The 19,113-nt window shown below is 42.6% G+C and overlaps 1 protein-coding gene across 1 annotated transcript in view; it reads right to left on the bottom strand.

Annotated features, from left to right (window-relative positions):
- Positions 1-1,077: 1,077 nt before the first annotated feature.
- LOC126413331 (putative tyramine receptor 2) overlaps positions 1,078-19,113 on the bottom strand; it is a 95,807-nt gene continuing 77,771 nt past the window's right edge. Inside the window, exons 4-5 of the mRNA XM_050083242.1 lie at positions 12,800-13,073; positions 1,078-3,318 (exon numbers count right to left, since the gene is read on the bottom strand). Of these exons, the coding sequence (XP_049939199.1) occupies positions 2,909-3,318; positions 12,800-13,073 (684 nt within the window). The 3' untranslated portion in view covers positions 1,078-2,908. The remainder of the gene's footprint in view (positions 3,319-12,799; positions 13,074-19,113) is intronic.

The following is a 19,113-nucleotide window of genomic DNA, read 5'->3' on the forward strand; positions in this document are numbered from 1 at the left end:
CAACATACATCGCGTTTCTACAGAATGATCTGCCAACATTGCTCGAAAATGTCCCACTGGAAACGCCTCGACGTATGTGGTATCAGCATGATGGTGCACCTGCACATTCCGCAATTAAGACTAGGCTGATCCTTGACAGGATGTTCGACGGGCGTTTCATAGGACGTGGAGGACGCATAAATTGGCCAGCCCGTTCTCCTGATCTTACACCTCTGTACTTCTTCCTGTGGGGTACGTTAAAGGAGAATGTGTACCGTGGTGTGCCTACAACCCCAGAGGATATGAAACAACGTATTGTGGCAGCCTGCGGCAACATCACACCAGATGTACTGCAGGGTGTACGACATTCATTACGCCAGAGATTGCAATTGTGTGCAGCAAATGATGGCCACCACATTGAACACCTATTGGCCTGACATGTCTGGACACACTCTATTCCACTCCGTAATTGAAAACGGAAGCCACGTGTTTACGTGTACCTCACCCCTCATGGTAATGTACATGTGCGTCAGTTAAAAAGACCAATAAAAAGGTGTTAGCATGTGGACGTAATGTGCTGTTTCAGTCTGTTCTGTACCTAAGGTCCATCACCGTTCCCTTTGGATCCCTACGTAATTCGGTGCTCTCCGATACACACGATCGAACAGCGGAGGAGTGTTACTCAAGCGTGAACTTTAGGTTACAATATCTCCGGATGTAATTATCATTTTACAATGCAACAAACGGCACTGATTACGTATTTGTTTATATGTTCAGATGTGCTAACAAACCTAACGGGGTTCTATTTAAAAAACCGTAGGTTTGTGATAAAAAACATACTTCCGTGCATTTTTTTATGGTTTGTATTAACCAATTACACTAGCCCCTCTCCTCACGTTCGGTCTGTGGAATCGATTCGTCAGTATTTGAAGTGGTTTACGAAATACATCCAGCGGTGATGTTAGGTGACTCACCTTGTATATATGAGTCACAATTTTATTGGGAGGTTACGGAAATAATCTGTTGGGAGGTTAGAAGGCAAAGGGTCTGAAAATGGAAAGGAGAATGGTAGTAAAACAACGTAGCTGTAACAGGAAATCTCATTTATTAAACTCATCAATATCATGAAAGAGCATCATTAGCTGTAGGCAAGTGGGGTCGCCAAGAGGTTGGGGGCGGGGCGAGTGGACTGGCAGCCCCTGGGGGGCGGATGGGCTCAGTTACGCCATCCCCAGGGGTGGTCGGCCCACGTGAGCTGAGGACGAGTATAATCAGACACACTTGTACTCCTCCAGGAGTTGCACACTCAATGTGTACATACTTAACAATCCGACAAAGATATCACGTTCATTTTAGGAACTAATGAGCTAATTTACTCTACTATGGTGTAGGTGGGAGATTTTTCATAAGCTTCCACAAATAGTTTGTGGGCGTGTCTCGTTTCCAAAGCGGCAGATACATAGAGCGAATTACAGGATGTTCTTACACAGTTTACAGTTTTACAGACTGTGAGCAAAGACATCATTGAGCGTTTTCCATTAAGACTGTAGTATGTCAACAGTATTCAGAAGTCTACAGATTATGAAAAATCGATACTGAAATGTATAGATTATTGACTAATAAAGTGATGATCTTGCAAGACCACCATAATTTACATATATTACAGAAATTGCAGTTACTGTACAACTATGAACATATACATTAGTGCCATAATATCGTATCAGAGAAACCAGATTACAACGAAGGCCGTCACTCTTAATGGCAACTGTGAGAGATCTACTTGTAACTTGTACTACAGCTCGTGACTAGGCCTTCCCATCATGTATATCAGGACCCTGAACTTGTGAAGTATGTAGTTTACAATATACATAAAACTTTACATATTTTTACAAATAAAACTAGTAGTTATACTTTACAACAGTCAGTTTAGTATGTACAGAGGACTGAATGTCAGTCAGTCTCCCAATCTGCCTCATATCTGCAGTACGAAATACGCAGATATTTGTAATGAAAAATTAGTCTTAGTACAGTAGAAAAAATGACAAGACGCTATGGCATAATGAGATACACCCAAAACTTTTTTATGTACATAAATAATACGATCCTAATATATATTATTAAAATACATTTGAAATGAAAATCTACTTAAAAAAATCTGCCTTTATTACACGAATCTCTTCAATACCACGATGTAAAGTTGGAGGTGGCAAGCTCAAACAATGGCAGGTAGGAATAAAGGAGCTTGAGCCACGAGAAATGTCTGTTTCCGTATATTCTGGAACTAAATTTATAATAAGTTAATTATCTTTCCAGTTAGCTATGATATTCTGACATCAGACGCGGCATCAGACATCGAGGTGAAGCTGTTAAAAAACTGCTTGTGAACTTTGTATTTTTATCTCTGTAATTAGAGAGAGAAACCCATATGTTGGAGGAGAACTGCTGATGACAGCACAATCGCCGATGGTGAAAGCCTCTGTCGAGAGTGACTTCTAAGACAAAGATTTTGAGTTGTTTCAGTTACCATTGCTATTAAATGTTCTCTTTGAAGGAACGAAGCCAGTTTTCGTTTGGTGACTGTTGAGTTTGTCCTTAGTTAAATGGTGTGAGTGTCACAGTAATACACGAAATACTGAAGTACGTATAAATTCATGTCATCATGAAAGTCAAAGTGTTCCATGATTAGTATCAATCATGAGCAGGCCGTACGCTTAACGTCGCCACAATCAACGTTCCATAAGTGCATCAGAATCCCAAAATCGAGTTTTTCTGATTTTCCATCATCTTTATAACGTACGTTTCGAAATTTGGAAAATACTACAGGTTCAGAACACAGCCATTGTGAAGCCAACGAGTACTTCACTTCACACGATTAACACACATCTATATATCATCATCACAGCAAAGCTTTTGAAACTGCACAGGTAATTCATGTCTTGAAATGGAGCAGTTTTTTGAAAGCGCGACGGAAGTCGAGGTTGAAGATGGTGTAGATTATAGGGTTGAGTGCAGAGTTGACGTAGCCGAGCCACGTTATGAAGTTGCCGAGCTTGGGCGAGGGCTTGCAGCTGGGGTTGCAGAATGGGACGATGACGTACATGAGGAAGAAGGGTAGCCAGCAGACGACGAAGACGCCCATGATGATGCCCAGGGTGCGCGCGGCCCTGCGCTCCTTGGACAGCGAGATGCGCTGCTTCTCCTCGATGAACTGGTACACCGGCATCGACTTGGGCTGGACCGGCGTCGGCGGCGCCGTGCTGCCCTTCTGGCTGGCCGTGCGAGACCGCGGCGAGTCCGTCGCCGCCGTCGTAGTCGTCGTGGTCGTCGTGGTCGTCGTGCCTTCACACACATCAAAGACGTTGCGGTTGATAACGGAAACAAGACTTACTAAAATCAAGATAAATGTCGGCTTATAAAAAGCTTTCGACAAGGTGAAACGGTGCTAGATTCTCGAAATTCTGTGAAAAATATCTGAGTGAGCTGTAGGGAAAGACTAATAATCCATACTACCATACTGAAAAGCCAAAGAAAGTGATACAGACATTCGTATTCAAATACAGAGTTATGTAAACAGGCAGAATACGGCGCTGCGGTTGGCAGGTGCTGTATGAGACAACAAGTGTTTGGGGCAGTTGTTCAATCAGTTACTTCTGCTACAATGGCAGGTTATCAAGATTGAAGTGAGTTTGAACGTGGTGTTACAGTCGGCCCACGAGCGATGGGACACAGCATCTCTATGGTAGCGATGAAGTGGGGATTTTCCCGAATGATCATTTCACGACTGTACCGTGAATATCAGGAATCGCAGCGGCTGGAAAAAGATCCAGCAAGAACGGGACCAACGACGACTGAAGAGAATCACTCAACGTGACGGAAGTGCAACCCTTCCACAAAGTGCTGCAGATTTCAATGCTGGGGCATCAACAAGTGTCAGCGAGCAAACCATTCAAGGAATCATCATCGATATGGGATTTCGGAGTCGAAGGTCCACTCGTGTACCCTTGATGATTGCACTACACAAAGCTTTATGTCTCGACTGGGCCCGTCAACACTGACATTGGACTGCTGATGACTGGAAACATGTTGCCTGTTCTTTTTTATTTTTTTGGTTGGACGACTGTAGTTTCAAATTGTGTCGAGCGGATGGACGTGCACGGGTATGGAGACAACCTCATGAATCCAAGTATCCTGCATGTCAGCAGGGGCTGTTCAAGCTGTTGGGGGCTCTTTAATGGTGTGGGGCGTCTGCAGTTGGAGTTATATGGGACACCTGATACGTCTAGATAGGACTCTGACAAGTGAAACGTACGTAAGAATCCTGTCTGATCCCGTGCATGCATTCATCTCCATTGTACATTCCTACGGACTAGGGCAGGAAAATGCAATACCCCGCACGTCCAGAATTGCTACAGAGCGGTTCCAGAAACACTCTTCTGAGTTTAAATTCTTCAGCTTGGCACAAAAATCTCCAGACCTGAACATTATTGAGCATGACTGAAATGCCTTGCAACATACTGTTCAGAAGAGATCTCCGTCCTCTCGTAGTCTTACGGATTTATGTGCAGCCTTGTAGGATTCATGGTGTTAATTCCCTCCAGCACTACTTCAGACATTAGTCGAGTCCATGACACGTCATGATGCAGCAGTTCTGCGTGCTCGTCGGGGACCTACACGATATCAGGCAAGCGTACCAGTTTCTCTGGCTTTTCAGTGTATTATAAATGCTATAGTAACTCTTTTACGTTTCCACGAGTGAACGGCCGGACTATAGCCATGAAATTTGGCATGACATTGCTTGAACCCTAATGACAAAGGTAAGCTACTTTACAAACTACTTAGTACAAGATATTTATCGATTTGGATAATATTACGCAAATTAAGGAAAAATATTTACTCTTAGAAAAAGTTATTTACTCTTCCGCTTTTGAACTTTATCACACTTGTTAAAATGCTACTACCGGTTGATACGTTCTACGTAATATGTTTCAACGTAATCAATATAATGATTATTCAATTCTCAACGGGTTTAATCCATATATCCATATGAATACCGGTATTATTAATTCAGAAAGAACTCATTTTATTATGTTTCCACGACTCTACCGCTTAACCGATTCGGATGGTATTTATTATGGATATACCTGTAGCTTGATTCCCGAGGGAGGCCATAATTGCTTTAGAAAAAAGTATCTTTTTGCGCATTACTAACATTTATAAATATGGTACACGCGAGTGGCATGCAGGTGACGTTGGCGCCATGGTCGGCGACTCTGAGTGTCTATAGATTATTCCGTGACCGTGCAAATCCAATGTTATATTGTGTGCGTCGTTTATGACAAGGTCTGACATATCTGACGAGCTTTGGTGGAAATATAACAACAAAAGTGGATGGTAAGCTCGAGAACCATATTTGGACAATTACTACAGGCCTCGTTAACGTGAGTCTCATTTTGCGCATAGTTGTAACAGACCTCAAGCTGCGAAAGAGGCTCGAATCCAACAAACCTCATAGCAATCTCATGTCCGCCTGAACTTGGATGCAGAACGTCTAGCGGCCCTCAGAGCTACAAAGACATTAGAACAGTCACAAGACCGTTGCACTTTAGACGCTGAGCGTCACGCGTCTCTTACAACTTCCAAGAAGCTTAAAGGCCCACAACGTCGGCGTCATTTAAAGGCTGTACAGCTAAAAGAGAGACCTGCCTGTACATGTGGTTCGTGGAAGGGTTTTGGTGAGACTGCATTTGATTATGCTGTTAACTATGTTCATCATAAATTAGTCACTATACGGGGATGGATCAAAAATACGGGCACGATGACTCACTTGCATGTGTTGCTCGGGTGGCAAATTCTCACATCCGGTACTAGGTGAGCCACAGAAATATTCGACTTCTGCACGAATGTAATGAATCGAATCAGTTTTTAAATATAATTAGAATATGTAATGCATGCTTTCAGATTCGACCTTCAGCAATAAAATAGAAATACATTCGTTATGTACCTACATACCGGCTGTGCATACACTTTTTCATCACATTTCTCCACACCACTACATTCACAGACATCTCCTAAAATTACTAGCTTACTTACTCAGTACCACTCATCATGAAAAAACTAGTGATTTGCGAACGAATCAGCAGCTAACAGCTAGTAAACAATACATAGAAAATCAAGACGACCAAGCACGATTTGCTTGGATTGAATGGGGTCTAAGAAGGGAATGCAGTCTGTCGTCCGTACTGTTTAATCTATACATCAAAGAAGCAATGATGAGAAGAAAGTTCAAGAGTGCGATTAAAATTCATGATGAAAAGATATCAATGATAAGAATGTAGATAATATGATGACATTGTTTTCCACAGTGAAAAAGAAGTATAGGACCGGTTGAGGAGAATCAACAGTCTAATCAGTAAAGGATTTGGATTAAGGGTAAACCGAAGGAAGTCGACAGTAAAAAGGAGTAGCAAAAACCAAGTTCGCTATAAAATTGACATCAAAATTGGAACCCATGAATTAGACGAAGGGGGCGTAATAAATGACTAGCGCAGCAAGGGGGTATTCAATACCAACAGAAAGGTCCATAGTCATCAGTCACTTTACTCGTTTGATGCAGCCAATTTGCCGGATGGTTCAAAACTCTGTCTTCCTCTATATTTTTTACCCTCTACAGCTCCCTCTAGTAATATGGAGGCTATTCCCTGATGTTTCAACAGATGTCCTATACCCTATCCATTCTTCTTGTCAGTGTTTTTCCTATGTTCATTTCCTTGCACGTTCTGCGGAGACCCTCCTCATTCCTTACTTTTTCAGAACACTTTTCAAGATGCTACTATAACACCACATCTCAAAGGCTTAGATTCTCTTCTGTTCCGGTTTTTCCACGGTCTAGGGGTAGCGTCTTTGATTTATAATCAAAACGTCTTCGGTCCCGGGTTCGATCCCCGCCACTGCCTAAATTTTGATAAATAATCAGCATTGGCGGCCGAAGACTTCCGGCATAAGAAGTCAGCCTCATTCTGCCAGCGACCTTGTCAAAGAGGGCGGAGGAGCGGATAGAGGTTCAGGGCACTCTTTTGTCCTAGGGGTGGGAAATTGCCCCTAAAGGCGGAAGAATCAGCAATGATGAACGATATGAGGATGCAGAAGGCACTGGAAACCACTGCATTAAAGACACGTAACGTGTATCCACAGGACATGTGGCCTGTATTTGAAGAAGTGTCATGATGATCTCTCCATTGGCAAAAGATTCCGAAATAGTCCCCCATTCGGATCTCCGGGAGGGGACTGCCAAGGGGGAGGTTACCATGAGAAAAAGATTGAATAATCAACGAAAGGATAACGTTCTAAAAGTCGGGGTGTGGAATTTCAGGAGCTTAACGTGGTAAGGAAACTAGAAAATCTGAAAAGGGAAATGCAAAGGCTCAATCTAGATATAGTAGGGGTCAGTGAAGTGAAGTGGAAGGAAGACAAGGATTTCTGGTCAGATGAGTATCGGGTAATATCAACAGCAGCAGAAAATGGTATAACAGGTGTAGGATTCGTTATGAATAGGAAGGTAGGGCAGAGGGTGTGTTACTGTTAACAGTTCAGTGACCGGGTTGTTCTAAACAAAATCGACAGCAGACCAACACCGACAACGATAGTTCAGGTATACATGCCGACGTCGCAAGCTGAAGATGAACAGATAGAGAAAGTATATGAGGATATTGAAAGGGTAATGCAGCATGTAAAAGGGGACGAAAATCTAATAGTCATGGGCGACTGCAATGCAGTTGTAGGGGAAGGAGTAGAAGAAAAGGTTACAGGAGAATATGGGCTTGGGACAAGGAATGAAAGAGGAGAGAGACTAATTGAGTTCTGTAACAAGTTTCAGCTAGTAATGGCGAATACCCTGTTCAAGAATCACAAGAGGACGAGGTATACTTGGAAACGGCCAGGAGATACGGGAAGATTTCAATTAGATTACATCATGGTCAGACAGAGGTTCCGAAATCAGATACTGGATTGTAAGGCGTACCCAGGAGCAGATATAGACTCAGATCACAATATAGTAGTGATGAAGAGTAGGCTGAAGTTCAAGACATTAGTCAGGAAGAATCAATACGCGAAGAAGTGGGATACGGAAGTACTAAGGAATGACGAGATACGTTTGAAGTTCTCTAACTCCATAGATACAGCAATAAGGAATGGCGCAGTAGGCAGTACAGTTGAAGAGGAATGGACATCTCTAAAAAGGGCCATCACAGAAGTAGGTACAAAGAAAGTAGCTGCGAAGAAACCACGGATAACAGAAGAAATACTTCAGTTGATTGATGAAAGGAGGAAGTACAAACATCTTCCGCGAAAATCAGGAATACAGAAATACAAGTCGCTGAGGAATGAAATAAATAGGAAGTGCAGGGAAGCTAAGACGAAATGGCTGCAGGAAAAATGTGAAGACATCGACAAAGGTATGATTGTCGGAAGGACAGACTCAGCATACAGGAAAGTCAAAACAGCCTTTGGTGGCATTAAAAGCAACGGTGGTAACATTAAGAGTGATCGGGAATTCCACTGTTAAATGCAGAGGAGAGAGCAGATAGGTGGAAAGAATACATTGAAAGCCTCTATGAGGGTGAAGATTTGTCTGATGAGATAGAAGAAGAAACAGGAGTCGATTTAGAAGAGATAGGCGATCCAGTATTAGAATCGAAATTTAAAAGAGCTTTGGAGGACTTACGGTCAAATAAGGCAGAAGGGATATATAACATTCCATCAGAATTTCTAAAATCATTGGGGGAAGTGGCAACAAAACGACTATTCACGTTGGTGTGTAGAATATATGAGTCTGGCGATATACCATCTGACTTTCGGAAAAGCATCATCCACACAATTCCGAAGACAGCAAGAGCTGACAAATGCGAGAATTGTCGCACAATCAGCTTAACAGCTCATGCATCGAAGCTGCTGACAAGAATAATATACAGAATAACGGAAAAGAAAATTGAGAATGCGCTAGGTGACGATCAGTTTGGCTTTAGGAAAAGTAAAGGGACGAGAGAAGCAATTCTGACGTTACGGCTAATAATGGAAGCAAGGCTAAAGAAAAATCAAGACACTTTCATAGGATTTGTCGACCTGGAAAAAGCGTTCGACAATATAAAATGGTGCAAGCTGTTCGAGATTCTGAAAACTGTAGGGGTAAGCTATAAGGAGAGACGGGTCATATACAATATGTACAACAACCAAGAGGGAATAATAAGAGTGGACGATCAAGATCGAAGTGCTCGTATTAAGAAGGGTGTAAGACAAGGCTGTAGCCATTCGCCCCTACTCTTCAAGCTGTACATCGAGGAAGCAATGATGGATATAAAAGAACGGTTCAGGAGTGGAATTAAAATACAAGGTGAAAGGATATCAATGATACGATTCGCTGATGACATTGCTGTCCTGAGTGAAAGTGAAGAAGAATTAAATGATCTGTTGAACGGAATGAACAGTCTAATAAGTACACAGTATGGTTTGAGAGTAAATCGGAGAAAGACGAAGGTAATGAGAAGTAGTAGAAATGAGAACAGCGAGAAACTTAACATCAGGATTGATGGTCACGAAGTCAATGAAGTTAAGGAATTCTGCTACCAAGGCAGTAAAATAACCAATGACGGACGGAGCAAGGAGGACATCAAAAGCAGACTCGCTATGGCAAAAAAGGCATTTCTGGCCAATAGAAGTCTACTAATATCAAATACCGGCCTTAATTTGAGGAAGAAATTTCTGAGGATGTACGTCTGGAGTACAGCATTGTATGGTAGTGAAGCATGGACTGTGGGAAAACCGGAACAGAAAAGAAATAAGCATTTGAGATGTGGTGCTATAGACGAATGTTGAAAATTAGGTGGACTGATAAGGTAAGAAATGAGGAGGTTCTACGCAGGATCGGATTCGGAGAGGAAAGGAATATGTGGAAAACCCTGATAAGGAGAAGGGACAGGATGATAGGGCATCAGCTAAGACATGAGGGAACGACTTCCATGGTACTAGAGGGAGCTGTAGAGGGCAAAGACTGTAGAGGAAGGCAGAGATTGGAATACATCAAGCAAATAATTGAGGACGTAGGTTGCAAGTGCTACTCTGAGATGAAGAGGTTAGCACAGGAAAGGAATTCGTGGCGGGCCGCATCAAACCAGTCAGTAGACTGACGACCAAAAAAAATTCTTACTTCCACACGATGCTGTCCTCCAAACGTACAGTCTCAGAAATTTCTTCCTCAAATTAAGGCTTATTTGTGATGCTAGCAGACTTTTCTTGGCTATGAATTCCCTTTTTGTCAGTGTTAGTCTGCTTTTTATCTCCCCCTTGCTTTGTCCATCTTACGTTATTTTTCTGCCTGGGTAACAGAATACCTTAAGTCCAAACACATTGTGATTACCGATTCCGACGTCAAGTTTGTCGCTGTTCTCAATCCCTTCGTCTTTGTTCGATTTGCTATCAGTCCATACTCTGTACTCATTAGACTGTTAATTGCTTTCACCACATCCTGTGGATGTAAAATGTGAAGAAATCGAAAAAGAAATGATCGTCGGAAGGACAGAATCATGTACAAAAGTCAAAATAACCTTCGGTGAAATTAAAAGAAATGGTGGTAACACTTAGAGTGCAATGGGAATACCGCTGTTAAATACAGAGGAGCGAGCGGATAGGTGGCAAGAGTACATTGAAGGCGTCTACGAGGAGGAAGACTTGTCTGATGACGTGATAGAAGAGGAAATAGTGGTCGGCAGGGAAGAAATAGGCGAGCCGGTATTAGAATAAGAATTTAAATGAGTTTTGGAAGATCAAATAAGGCAGAGGGGAGGGGACACATAACATACCATAGGCAAATCTAAAATTTCGAAGATTACACGAGCCGACAAGTGTGATGGGCAGTTCTGGCGTTGCGGATGATAATGGATGCAAGACTAAAGATAAATCAGATACGTTAACTGGATTTGTCGACCTGAGAAAAACGTTGGACAGTGTAAAATGATGCAAGATGTTCGAAATTCTGAGAAAAATTAGAATTATCTGTAGGGAGAGACGGGTAATATACAATATGTAGAAGAACCAAGAGAGAATAATAAGACTGGAAGACAAAGAACAAAGTTTTCGGATGAAAAATGGTGTTAGGCAGGGATGTGGTCTTTCACCCTTACTGTTATCGAAGAAAAAATGAGCAAAAATGAGGAAGATTCAAAAGTGGGATTAAAATTCAGGCTGAAAGTATATCAGTGATAAGATTCGCTGATAACGTTGTTATCCTCAGTGAAAGTGAAAGAAGTCTACTGGTGACAGACATTAACAATATGAGGCAGAAATTTGTGAAAATATACTTTTGGCGCATAGCACCGTGTGGGCGCTCTAGGAAAACCGGAAAAGAAGAGCATCGAAGTTTTTTAATTGTGGTGCTATGAAAAGGTGTTAGAAATTCGAAAGGCTAGTGAGATAGTTCTTCGGGAATAGACGAAGAAAGGATCATACGGTAAACGCTGACGGTATGATAATACATGTATTAGGACATCAGGCAACAGCAACCCGTTGTCTTAGTGGACGCTTGCAAACACAGTAGAGGAAGACATTGATTTGGAATACATCAGACATATAACTGAGGACGGAGGGTGTGAGTGCTGCTCTGAGGTGGTTGGCACAGAAGAAGAATTCGTGGCGCACCGTATCAAACCAGTCAGAAGACTGCTGACGCAAATGCGGCACTCTACTTTCTCTCATTGTCACTGGTACCATAACGAGAGAGATACTGTGATAATCATGATGCAAGGAGATAGAAATATGTGGAACGATCGAATACCATATTTTCAAACAGAAATCAGTAGAGATATTAATTGCAACATATCGCAGGAAGAAAATAGCTGCGGTTTTTGGAAACAACAGGGACGTCATAGGATGATAGCAACTTTACTGATAAATATGTCTTATTTCGAATGGTTCCAAGAATATTTAGTATCAAAAGTAAAGTTATTCTCAAGCTGAGAATTCGTTCAACACCACAGTCCTTTGATATGTAGTAGTAGTAGTAGTAGTAGTAGTAGTAGTAGCAGTGGTGGTAGTGGTGGTAGCGGTTTCATTTCTACGTGAGTCACTTTTATAATGATATTACACAGGGTTGACGCAGCACGCTACGAATTCCTCCGCCAAACTTTTCTCCTCAGGGTAGGCTACCACTTGTACCTATGTCCTCCTTATTGTCAGGGTTTTTCACATAACCCTCTCCTTTCTGATTCAGAGGAGAGACTTCTCACTTACTGTCTTATAATTACACCTAGTTTCCAACACACTACGATATCGCTACATCTCAACCACTTCGATTCTATTCTTTTCCACGTTTCGGAACTCGGTAACCAGGGGACAACGACTGTTGGATACCAAGTTCCGATACCTTAGTGATAATGTTTTAGTTATATGTCCTCCTGAAGATGTTACTCTTAGTGCCATGAAACTGGAAACTGGTAGCAATCTAAAAATAAAGGATTAATACCCAAGATGATTTTAGGTTGTCAGAAATTATGGATACGTAAAACACGCAGCGAAAAATCTGCAAACATGAAGTAAGAACCGTCGCAAATTTAATTAACATAATGTATCTACGAATCTTTCGCTTGAAGTACACATTTATATCAATGTAGTCTCTGGGGAAACCAATCTAATTTTTCTATTGTGAAAATTGGAAATATCTGCAAGACTCAATTTTGAAAACTGCGACTAGAGCTACTCCTTCTAGATATGTGCGAGTTGTATCGTAATCGGATCGGATTTTGCGATACAGTCTTCATCCTTCGGCGGTACTCACACGTGTAGCCATCCTCGGCCATGTGGTTCTTGGCGATAGGCCCCATGCTGACGCTGTTGTCGGTGACGGAATCCTCGGCCACCATTGAGGGTGCCAGGAAGCGTCCCTCCTCGGCGGACTGGTCCTTTTTCTTGGACTTCTTCTTCGTCTTGCGCCTCTTCTCCTTCGACGAGGGCGCAGGCGGAGGCGGCGGCAGATCATTGTGGTTGGTTTCGCTGCTCACCGACTCCTGGTCGTGCGACGGCACGGTCGCCGTCACTGCCTGAGCAGCCATCTGCAGAAAATGCGAACAGGAAGCAGTCAGTAGTCATCTACGTGATCTTGGCCTTTATGGGAAACCGATTATGGTTTGGACTTACGACTGTAGTTTGGTTTTACAGTATTTAACAAGCAGTAGCAAACAATGTTGAACGTAAAAATACATGGGTGCTCACATTTGAAGAACACTAGCAGTGGGAGAGATTTCACTTTTTAAAGTTTTCTCAATAATAAGGTCAATATAGACGGAGCATAAGCTAGGGGAGGAATAGAAAGGATGTCGACTGTGTTCTCTGGAAAAGAACAGTTCCGGTATTCGTTTTAGAAGATCTAGAGAAAGCATGGAAAAACTAAATGTTGGCTACAGTTCGGGGATTTTAAATGTTGTTTTCTTCACTATGTGTCCATAGTCTTCACCATTGCGTTGGCGAGCAGTAGAAAATTATGAAAACTACATTGTCAAATAACTTCTGAGGATAAGCCACAAACTGCGTAGTGCTGACTTCAAGAATGGAAACTTTTCTTCGATGTTTACGCATCGGACTGTTTACACTATCAATGAGCGATGTTGATGAATGATTCAGCGTAGCAGTGATTAAACAACATCAAGTCAAATAATTTTCATTCAGTGTGTAATACATCGGAAAAAAATACTTCGTACTAAATCAATATGACCAAGAAAAACAACATTGTAATGGTTCCATATGGTTGGTTGGCAAACATTCTAGCTGTTTACCATATGAGACGCTTGACTTGTCGACCCACTTTTGTTAGGAAATATCACGTACGGCTAGCTTGTGCGGTATTGACAATACAATGGTGCCCAAATAGTTCGGTCAATGCCTGTTTTTCAGATGTGCTCAATTATAGTGCCTTACATCGATCCAGTGGCACACTGCTTAAACTGTGCTCCATATGTGTAAACCCTCAAAAATGGTTCAAATGGCTCTGAGCTCTATGGGACTCATCAGTCCCCTAGAACTTAGAACCACTTAAACCTAACTAACCTAAGGACAGCACACACATCCATGTCCGAGGCAGTATTCGAACCTGCGACCGTAGCGGTCGCGAGGTTCCAGACTGAAGCGCCTAGAAACGCTTGGCCACACCGGCCGGCTGTAAACCCTCGCGAGGCACTTTCAAACAAGTGCTCCGCAACTTACAAATTATTTCTTTATTCTGATACGAGCTTAGTACCCGTCGTTATCTGAGTATTCATTTATTTCAATCTTCTATTAGTCCTTCTCCTCGTCACCCCCCCCCCGCCCCCCCCCCCTGTGTGCATCTCCTCCTCCCCTCTATGTGGATGTTCTCCTGTCCTCTCTATCCACCCCCTACTCTCCCCCTCTCTCTGTCTTCATGAATGCGGATAAAATGGTGAAAATTGTGGCTTCTTCACCGTGTGGCAACAATTTTAGGTACTTTATCCACATTCATTTGTTTTAATATGTTTAAGAGCGTTGATAACCTAGCTGTTGAGTGTCCGTTAACTCGACACACACACACACACACACACACACACACACACACACACACACACACCTATCTGCGTCCATCTCCTCCTTGCCCCTCGCTGTCTATCTCCATCCCTCTCCATCTTATTCCGCTCATCCCAATAGGAGGCTAGTTGTCCTTAACCTTATAGTATTTCTTTCCAGATTGTAACTAGTATGTGTACCTAGTTTGGTTGAGATCGTTCCAGGGATTTAGAATGAGATTTTTACTCGTGGCTTTGCCCGCATCCACACATCTCAAATATATTTCATATATATTTAACATGTTTCACGTTCATTTGTACACATATTTCTCACCTACATCTCTAGCGAATTTCACTCTGCTAAATGTTTATGACATCATATCTTCTGAACTATGTGTCGTACAATGATATAATTTTTCTGCTTCATTCAGTAGTACATGTGAATACTACTGCAAAATGTGTCGTTAATACTTTGATAGTTATACATGCACCCACCCTCCGCCGCATGGAATCCCTGATGCAGCTCTGGAGAATGGCGTATTGTATCACAGCCCTCCACAATACGAGCACGAAGAGTCTCTAAATTTGGTACCGGGGTTGCGTAGACAAGAGCTTTCAAATGCCCCCATAAATGAAAGTCAAGAGGGTTGAGGTCAGGAGAGCGTGGAGACCATGGAATTGGTCCGCCTCTACTAATCCATCGGCCACCGAATCTGTTGTTGAGAAGCGTATGAACACTTTGACTGACACTTTGACTTGTAAAGGCACATGTTCTAGCAGCACAGGTAGAGTATCCCGTATGAAATCATGATAACGTGCTCCATTGAGCGTAGGTGGAAGAACGAAACTAAAAAAAAAGCTCTAACATGGAAATCAAGCGTTTCCGGACACATGTCCACATAACATCTTATATATATCAGCTTCTTTTTAAATATGTATGGATCCAGACATTCCAGGTAAACAAAAATACTATGCACTCTTACATTTCTTAACTGTAGCTAATCTGATATTCGTCACAAAATATATGAAAGTAAAACGGAGGAGAGAGATTTTCAGAATCTTCAAAATAATCGGAGTATAGTAACAGATCCAACTTCGAATGTGGATCTGAGGAACGCTTTAACGAGTGAGATACTCGGATACGGATCTGGAACAGCACATTAAAGTAAAAAAACGTTCCAAACGATTTGTTGCGCTATACACTGATGAGACAAAAGTCGTGGGATAGCGATATGCATGTATACTGTGGGCGGTAGTATCAAGTAAAACAAGGTACAAAAGGGCCGTGATTTGGCAGAACTGGCATTTGTACTCAGGTGATTTATGTGAAAAGGTGTCCGACATGATAATGGCTGCACAATGGGAAATAATAGGCCCTGAACGCGGAATGGTAGTTGGAGAAAGACGCGTGAGAAATTACATTTCGGAAATGGTAGGGAATACAATATTTCGAGATCCACAGTGTCTAGAGTATGCAGATAATACCAAATTTCAGGCATTACCTCGCACCACTACAACGCAGAGGTTGACGACCTTCACTTAACGACCGAAAGCAACTACATTTGCATAGAGTTGTCAGTGCTAACAGACAAGCAATGAAATAACAGCAGAAATCAATGTGAGACGTAAGACGAATGTATCCATTAGGTCAGTGCGGCGAAATTTTTCGTTAATTGTCTAAAGCAGCAGACGACCAAAGCGAGTGCCTTTTCTGACAACACGACATCGACTGCAGCGCCTCTCTTGGGTTCGTGACCATATTGATTGGACGCTAGACGACTGGAAAACCAGGGAGTCGAGAGATGAGTCCCGATTTCGGTTGCTGAGAGCTGATAAGCTCGAGTCTGGCGCAGCCACAGACACACGTACGCAGAACGGCACTGTGCAAGCTGATGGTGGCTCTATAGTAGTGTGGGCCGTGTTCACACGGAATGGATTGGGTCCCTTGTTTCAACTGTACCAATCATTGACTGGGAATAGTTATATTCGGCTATTTGGAGAACATTTGTAATCATTCGTGGTCTTCAAGTTTCCAAATAACGATATAATTGTTACGGATGACAATGCGCCATGTCACCGGGCCACAAATGTTCGCGATTTGTTTGAAGAAGATTCTGCGCAGTTCGAGACAAAGATTTCGCCATCCAGATCGCGCGACATGAATCCCATTAAACATTTATTTGACACAATCGAGATGTCAGTTCCTGTACGAATTCCTCCGCCGGTAACACTTCCGCAATTACGGACGGCTATAAAGACAGCATTGCTCAATACTTCTGCAGGGCACTTCCAGCGTATTGTTGAGTACATGCCATACCGAGTGAAATTCATCGCGAATGTCTGATGCGTATGGTGAATACAATGTATCACGCACGTGTGTGTTTGCGCGGAGAAAACGATTTCGATTAGGTTGGGTGTCATTGAATGTCATTGAAAGAGCAGTCTGCCAGGACACGCTTCTTGTGTCAGTACCCTTTCAGTCACTGCTGGGGTAGATGCTACCGTTAGAAATGACGTCCGCGGACGGTGAAAGACTTCCGGCTCTTGTTTGGTGTCAGTCACGGTACAGTTCACGCCGTCATGACAGAGCATCTGAAGTTCCGGAAAATCGGTGCACATTGGTTTCCCCGCAGCCTGATGGAGGAGCAGTAGTTGAACAAAACAGCGATATCACTCCGGACCTATAAAGGTATCAGATTGTCGCGGGAAATGAAAGAAGGTCTCATCACTTTGATAAAGCGTCAGAGTCAGCAGCGGAATCACACGGATTTACCAGCCCTCCCCCCCCCCCCCCCCCCCCCGCCACACCATAGAAAATGTCCAAAAACATGCACATCACCTATGGGAATGTCATGACGACGTTTTTATTTGAGTGCAAGAGCTCGCTGCTCATTAAATTTCTCACGCACGGATCCACAATTAACGTACTGCAGTTACTAAAACTGAGACGCACCATGCAGTCCAAGTGCTAAGGAATGTTGACGGACGGCGTCATTCCGTTGCAGAGTAAAGTCTGCCGACATGTTGCAGGGCTGTTTCGATTACGCCGCAGCGGTTTCACTGGTAAGCCAGACACTTCCTCCATACGGTCCCGATGGCCACCGAGGCGATTTCAATATTTTTGGAGCCCCGAAGAAAAACGTTCGTCGCCGTTAATTTACTTCGGACGAAGAGGTGCACGTCTGGATACCATCACCGTTCCGTAAGCCACAGAAATAATTTTACCATGATGCTTTTGAAATAATAAACATTTTATTTATTTTTTCCCATCTTTTCGTTATCATTTGATTGCCGTTTAGATATTAATGTATGCAAAGTGCGACTGCGTCAAACATCATACGCTGCGCAGTGTTATTAAAGCTAATGGTTTAGGGGAAGAAGAGGTATTCGTCTGATATTCCTCCTCATAATAGATAGATTCAGACACCAGTAAAACGCTACTAGGTACGAGTATCTTAATCAGTTTAACCTGCTTGAATCTCTTAGCGAGATCTTATAGTCAAATTGATTGGCACAGTTGAGTTACACGTCCTTGGTTGTCTGCAGAGCTCGTAAGTGCAACTATTCAATTTGACCGTTATATTTCTCTACATTATCCATAACAAAATAAGTAAGACCATGTATCGTCACCCATCTCTGTCACTTTCCCTACAAGTGTTATACACACGCTATAGATTCTGAAGCACATGTGGAGTCACCGACTCCAACCGCATTAAATATGAGTTCTGCAATTGTTCTTGTCAAAGATGACATACGCAAGGTTCTTCACATAACCCCATAAAAGGAAATCCTTGAGTAAACGGCCCGGATATCCAGGTAGTGAAGAGCAGGGCACAGCATCCTCACGTCATGTTTAGTACGATTGATCCAACGATTTGGAACACGATCTCTGTAACCCAATATGGATAGGCTCCTTCTCGCTGATTGTATCGCTGATGAATTCTTCTGTGCACTGGGATGAAGGAACGACAACTGTTGAATTGTAACACGCCGAATGCCTTTTTAAAGGGATATGCCAGTTTTATTTATGACGCAAAACTTAGCTTGTGCTTGTGCATTACCTGACACGAGTCATCTTCGGTTTCAACGCTTTTGCGCAATGGTTGAAATTTTGAATTGTCTTCTACATCCTATCTGATTATCGTCTCTCTACTGCTATGCATTAAACTGTTATACTTTTTTGTAAATGCTATATTCATTTTGAATTATCCTGTTTTCAACATCAACTCTTCTCTTCCTACATCCGTCCGGATGTTTCGATCGATACTTGACGGACAAAGCATGTTTGTTTCCTGAAGTTGTTCGACCACAATTATGGTTCAAATGGCTCTGAGCACTATGGGACTTAACAGCTATGGTCATCAGTCCCCTAGAACTTAGAACTACTTAAACCTAACTAACCTAAGGACATCATAATTATGTTCAGTAGAATTAGCGTGTTGCTGAAAGAGAGATGTACCGCAGGGTAAACGAACTGTGTAAAAAGTGGGCTTCTCTTAAACGCTGTAACTGAGAACAGCTCGCCACGGTTCGCTGTGTCTTGTGAGTTTACGTAGTGATATGCCGCCACTCTTGAAGA

The sequence above is a fragment of the Schistocerca serialis genome, chromosome 1 (genome assembly GCF_023864345.2).
Source record: "Schistocerca serialis cubense isolate TAMUIC-IGC-003099 chromosome 1, iqSchSeri2.2, whole genome shotgun sequence".
Lineage (NCBI taxonomy): Eukaryota > Metazoa > Arthropoda > Insecta > Orthoptera > Acrididae > Schistocerca > Schistocerca serialis.